Source organism: Phaethon lepturus, unplaced genomic scaffold (assembly GCF_000687285.1).
Source record: "Phaethon lepturus isolate BGI_N335 unplaced genomic scaffold, ASM68728v1 scaffold13643, whole genome shotgun sequence".
Lineage (NCBI taxonomy): Eukaryota > Metazoa > Chordata > Aves > Phaethontiformes > Phaethontidae > Phaethon > Phaethon lepturus.
Genome location: NW_010528456.1, coordinates 43,814 through 50,243, shown reverse-complemented (window position 1 = coordinate 50,243; position 6,430 = coordinate 43,814). Strand labels below are relative to the sequence as shown.

The 6,430-nt window shown below is 46.5% G+C and overlaps 1 protein-coding gene across 1 annotated transcript; it reads right to left on the bottom strand.

Moving 5' to 3' along the window:
* Positions 1–145: 145 nt before the first annotated feature.
* LOC104618160 (natural cytotoxicity triggering receptor 2-like) lies at positions 146–1,560 on the bottom strand (the record flags this gene model as incomplete). Its single annotated transcript, XM_010283682.1, has 2 exons — positions 1,518–1,560; positions 146–496 (listed from the first exon to the last, which is right to left on the bottom strand). Coding segments are annotated over exons 1-2 (394 nt in total), but the record flags the coding sequence as incomplete, so codon positions are not given.
* Positions 1,561–6,430: the final 4,870 nt, after the last annotated feature.

The window sequence follows — 6,430 nt, the reverse complement described above, 5'->3', positions numbered from 1 at the left end:
GCAGAGAGTGATGCTGGGGAGTGGAGGGAGCTGTGGGGGTCAGGGGAAGCTGCTCAGCTCTGAGGGAGAGGGGGCACGGAGCAGGGGAAGGAATGATGTTGCTTTCTGAAAAGACTTGAGTTTGTGTTGGGAAAAAGGTACTCACCCTTGAAAACAATCAGTGAGAGTGTCCTTAGTAGAAAATACCCATAACTGTAGGAACGAGAAACACAGGAGTATGTGCCCGAGTCTTCTGCCTGGAGGTTAGTCATGGTGATGGACACTGTCCCATGCATGGGGTCGTCCACTATTGAAACATTCCCCTTTGCGGCGCGGGTTGGGTATGGGTATTGTGTTGGGTACATCGTCTCCACTAAGAGGTCACATTGTCCATCTCTCACACGGCACCAGGCTTTCTGCTGGCGGTAGTCAGCCTGTGCTGTGTAGGGACAGTGGATATACAGAGTGCTTCCTTCTGACAGTCTTATCTCAGAATCAGGTGATTGGGCTTGGAGACCTGTAAATATCAGATGTGGTGAGGGAGAGGAGAGCTGACGCAGGGCTGTACACAGCCTCCCAACAGACATGGGCAAACTCTGCCTCCGACCTTCCCCCATGGGCACTTGTGGCTGGAGGAACTCTGAAAACTGAGATCCATTTCTCCTGCTAAATTCACCTGCTTGGCAACTGGAGGGTTGGTTTCTGGTGGGCAGTGTTGAGATATGAGCTGGGACCACAACTGTGATTTAAAACCCAGTATCTCTGATTTAAAACCCAGAGACATGTGGGTCCTAGAGGTGTTGGACCCTCAAGCCTAAATGGAGCCATGCGTGGCACAGGGTTTGGAGCTGCCCCAGCAGCCCACTCTGTTGTTACTGCCTGTTGCCGAAGGCGAAATGGAGACCAACCCCTCCCCACGCAGGGCATGGCAGTGGTGGGGCTCAGCTGCACCTCAGGAGTCGGGTGGCCATATGTATGGGATGCGGGGCCGGGGCAGAGGGAAGGAGCAAGGGCAGTGTGTGCTCTGGGGCAGAAATGCGCAAGCCATGTCTGGGCCTGAGCTTGCCCCCAGCAGCCTGCAGCTCCTCCGTGCTGCCTCCTCCAAGGATGCCCAGCGACTCAGGGGTGCGAGGCTGTGCTGGGTGCAGGGCTGCCTCAGTTGCCCAGCCTACCACATGCTGAAAGCTCTGTGCTTTCTGCTGGGACAGCAGGGGAGGCGGGCAGGGCCCCCGGACGGTTCTGTCCTGACCCAGGACAGCAGTCAGAGCAGCCAAGCGGGGCCAGCCAGTGTGATGGGAAACGCCGACTGAGAGAGGCGCTGGGGCTGCGTGGTTTGTCCTGCGAGCCTGGAGGACCCAGACGTGCGGTGGTGGGAAATCGGGGGTGCCCCTTCCCTCCCCATCCCTGCCGCGAGTTGCCCAGCTCAGGGCCCTGCCGGTGTGGGATTCCCCCGCACTGTGGGGCTTCACAGTGGGGAAGGATTTCCTACTCCTCCTGGGTGCATGGGAAGCCTGAGGCATGCCCAGCCCTTCTCTTACCTGGGAAGCAGAGTGGCAGCAGGAGGAGGGCTCTCAGCTCCATGGCTGTCCTCAAGCCCAGGGTAGGGGCATTGCTGGGGCGCTGCCCAGCCTGCCCCGTTCAAAAGCGTCTGCCTTGTGAGCCCTCCTGCATCGCAGTGACGCTGTTGGAGGAAGTGCCTGAGGTCTTGCCTTCCCACGGAAATCCTTCACCATGTTTTGCAATAAGACTGATATTAAGATAATTTCAGAGTATATTTGGGGAAGTGACTGAGAGCAGAGCTCGGCCCGTCCTGATGGAAAAGGTCCTTTGCTGCTCTCGCCTGGCCATCGTCATGCTCCAGGCTCGTTGTCATCATCAGAAGGCTGATGACAAAAAACAAAAAAGAAAAGGAAAAAAAAAAGACACTCACCTATGAAAACAGCCAGCTTAATTTCCTTTGAATCAGAGGAGGAGAGACTCATCATAAGGAGCACACCAGTACTCCCCACTGTCTTGTACTGTGAGGTTCTCCATGGGGATGCTGAGAAGTCCCCTGTGTGTGCATCTTTATTTCTGTGTGTTATTTCCATACTGACTGCTTGTCTTTTCTGTACTGATCAAGACAGCACACTTTTTCCTGATTGTCTTTTTGCACCAGGCCTTCTGCACAGCCTCGTAATCTTGCATGTTGTATGGGCACTCAGCAGAGACACTGCATCTGCCTAGCTACATATCCTTGGGTTTCTGGAAAAGGTCAAACTGGTTAGTAAGGTCCAGAAAAAATGTCCCATTGTATCAGTTTCCTGCAACTGGAGTAAGCAACATATTGTAATCCAATTCACAGGCATTTTAGCTACAAAATGGTCAAATTGAACCTAGGTGCTGAATAAAAAATAAATATCCAAATTATTCTGTCCTTCAGAAGAAAATTTAAAATAATATAATCACGTCCCCAAACAAAGCAAAGCTTGTTGTAACAGAAATGTCAGGAGTCTTTGCTCAGAATTTGTCAGCTGAGTTGGTGATCAGAGAAAAACAGCGAAGATAGAGAAATATCTGAGGCACCTTATGTATAAGAAATTACTAAAACAACTCTTTGGCTGGAAAAGAAATGACAGGGGTGATATTATAAAAGTCTATAAATTGTAAGAGCCGGGAGAAAGAAAACAGGAGCAATAATTCACTGTTATAAGAAGGAAGTCAGAAGTTCGGAGAAAAGTAGAAAAGAAAATTCTCCACGCAAGCATCGAGTGTGGAGTTCACTGCCACAAGATGTTCTCATACCAAAAGTTTTTATGTCAGCAGAATGAGTAGATGAATTAAAAAGAAAAAAAGAATTTAGCCATTGCTATTATAACAAAAATATCCTCTCCAGAAAATCACTGGAGGCTGGAAGAGCATTCTGGAGCTATTTCTATGTGCTTCTCTGTTTTTATACTCCTTCCTAATTATCTGCTCCAGCCAGGGTTGGAGATCTTTGGTCTGACCTGCTATGGCTATTCTTATGATTCCTCAGTAACCTAGGAGAAGGAAAAATGAGAACACTTAGAATGTGTATACCAGTACACTCCTGAGTCTTCAACTTGCAGCTTCTGTGTTGCAACAGTGATTGTCCCCTTCTGGGTGTCATCAACTGTAGTGCTTCTCTCAGAATTAACTTTGCTTTGATATGCCGACAGGTGCTAATGGGCGCTGACAAGATATCACATTTATCTTTACCTTTCCTTCACTACCAGGCATTCCTCATAGCATTGTAGTTCTGGACCTTATAGGGACATACAACAAAGAAACTCTTCAACTCCATAGCAGAGTGGTATTGGACCACTGCAGAACCTAAGAGCCACAGTATAAATACCAGCTAAGAGCCATGATGACACATCTTCCATGCACTATGCAATAAAGTGAAATCCAGACCCTGGTTTCAGCTGCGTCCCAGCAGAGGTTGACTTCAGCGGGGACCTCAGTCCTGTGTACCTCACGCACTGCCTGCTCTCTCTGCCTCTCCGTTAACAACTTACTATCCCACAGCATCCCAGGTTCTTATAGGAAGAAGCTCCTGGATTTAGGTGTAGTAGCAATTTTAAAATACAAGTGCTCTGTCTCTCCTTTCCTGTTACTACCATCACAGCAGAGCTGGGAGAAATTCATCAGTGTTCACAGCTGAGAAGCCTCAGCCCATTATCAAATGAGTTAGTATAAAGCCTCTGGTAGGGAGAAGTTATTCCCTTTTCCAGGCTTTGTGGAAGAATCTGGCAAGCTGGGAGTTGTAAATTCTTAGGCTGCCTTATCTCAGGTGGTGGTTTTGGTGGGGGGAAAAGCCTCTTGCAGAAATATTTGAAACAACATAAAATCGAAGTAAGTCTTAAAATAACTTGTCCTTTTCTCACAGAATTGGAGGAAGAGGAGACTAATCTAACAAATTTTAATAGCATTTTTGTTGAATTGTTGGTCTGAGGAGTGGATGATCTAGCAATAAGGTAATAAAAGGCTAGGGAGAAGGAGAGCCTGGGGAACATTTAAATGTTTCCACCAGGTTTCATGGTTATTTGCTAAGTGCATAGTTTTCATAGCTATTATTTTTGTGCTGTCTACCTGTTGATCAGTACAAACCTTGCAGTAAATAAGACAGTACACAGGGAATAGGACTGTAAGAAAGTGGGCAGCAGAGGATTTGTGGAAGCAGTTCTGCAGTGTTTCTCGTGGTGTGGGTCTGTCTATGCCCCATGCAGTGCCACGAGTTGTGCGAGAGGATAAAGTGCCAGGCTGACAGAGGGAATGCTGTTGTTCTGGCTTACGAACGTTTCCCTGTTCGAGAGGCTGTGATGTGCTATATAGGGAGGACAGACTCCTAGCTATATTTTCAAAATTTCTAGTATTTGGCTCTCCCCACTCAAAGAGAAGAGAAGGGATTTTGTATCTTAGCATCTCTCTACATTGCTAATAGAAAAATGGGGTCTTTTCCTTATTCCAAATTCAATTTTTACTGTATTGTAAAGGATAACACAAACTTACTTTAAGTAAAAAAACTTGATCTTTCACTGAAAGCAAATATATTTTGGAGTCAAAAATAACAATTGTATACTAAAGTATAGCTTTCCTCAAAGATTACTGACTGTCTGTGAAAATCTGGTATAGAGATCTTTGAGTTCTTTGTGTTGTAGCGTTGGGGGATTCCTTGCTTTTAGTCTGTCCTGCTTGAGCATGAGTCAGAAACAGTCCCTTAAAAAAAAATGAAGAAATTGTGCTGCATGGCTTGATGCCAGTTCTACTGTAGTTCTGCACAAGTTGTTTTGATGGCTGGTGGGTTCAGTGTGTGTATTCAAGAGAGGGAGGGATCAGGCAGGAAAGTGTGGTTGTCAAAAGATGAGGAGATTCTCCAGCTTTGGTTACAGCTTAGCACTGTGCCCAGGGACAGATCTTTTCATACCTATTCAAGCTTTGTGCCTAGAGATACAGTGAGCACAAATATATATGGATTTATATTCCCTCTATGGAATAGTTAACAGGCCTGAGCTGGCTCTGTGGAGGCTTCAAAAGGCTGAGGATATAAAAGGCTTGGTAAGGAAACAGAAGACTATGTCAGTCATGTGTGATAGTAAATCTGTGCTAGTCATTCCTGGGGACTGCTGAAATAGTGTTACACTGCTGTCCTTTGGATGATCCCAGTTCCAAAATTATTAGCAATTCTTTTATGTACATTTGTTTCCTTGCTGCCTCCCAAAGACTGTCCTTTTCTTTGACAGAGGCTTTCAGAGGGATCCTTCCTGTTAGAGTTGCTTTTTGTGCTGGATCAAAGGTGCAGTGCTCTGTGCGCTTAGTCTGGTGTGCTTCAGTACCTGGGATTCTGCATCTTAATATTCAATTCCTAAGAGGCACTTAACAGCCACGAAACAAATGCTTTAAGGCCTTCCTATCCTCACACAGATTTAGCCTGTCCTTAAGTAGCTGTGATTTCTATTAAGTATTGCACATGCGGAAAAAGACTCGCTGCCAGGACAGTTGCACCTTGAGACAGTGAGCACATGGCCCTTTCAGGGAGTGATGGAGCTGGGCCAGGCAGTGCCAAGGGAGGTGTTGATTGCATGACACTTATACCTGTTTTTGAAGAGGAAACTCTGCCTAGAGTGACTTGGCTTATGGTCCTGGAGAAGCCAGAATCTCCCAGTAACAGGCACCAGAACTGGCCCAGCTCCTTTCCTAGCAGTGCAGAAAATTTCTCCATCAGAAAAAAAACTTGCTTTAGTGATAGAAGCTTTCAGAAAATTCTTCTTCTAATGCTGGAGTATCATGCATTGTATCAGACCTTAGACAAATGCAAGAGAAATACTGTACCTGAGCTCCCCTTAGCCTCTTGTGCTGCCTCACCCCTTCTTTCACCTGAAAAACAGAAGAGCAGAAGCAGGAGGAATCTTGGCTCCATGCCTATCTTGGAGCCAAGAGAAAGGGTGATGCTGAAGGCAGATCAAAGGATTAGTAGATGTCTTCTCTCTGTATTCTCCTATCCCATGCTGGTACTGCTGGAGGAAGTGGCTGAGTTTAGTGGCTTACCACTTGGCTTGGCACAGAAATCCTTCACTGCTGTTTTACAACCAAATTCATACTTGAATAATTAAATTGTCAGTATCAGCAGAGCTTGGCCAGTTCAGAAGACACAGATACATTAGGCAGAATTCAAGGAGAAGTTGTTTTCTTTTTGCCATTGCACCAACAGAAGCTGCACTTCACCACTTGCTACACTTTCAGTGTTGTCCCTGAAAGATCCCTGGGAAAGATTCCTTGATGCTCCCACTAGCAACATCATTTAAGTCAGACAGCCCTTGGCTTCAGAAAAATGGAGAAATGTTTCAGTTTTGAGAAGCAGATAAACCTGCATGTGGCTGATTCTGAACCTGTGTTTGCAGGCCTGGGCTCTACCACAGTGGAGGTGAGGGAAGGAGGAAGTCATGGGGTG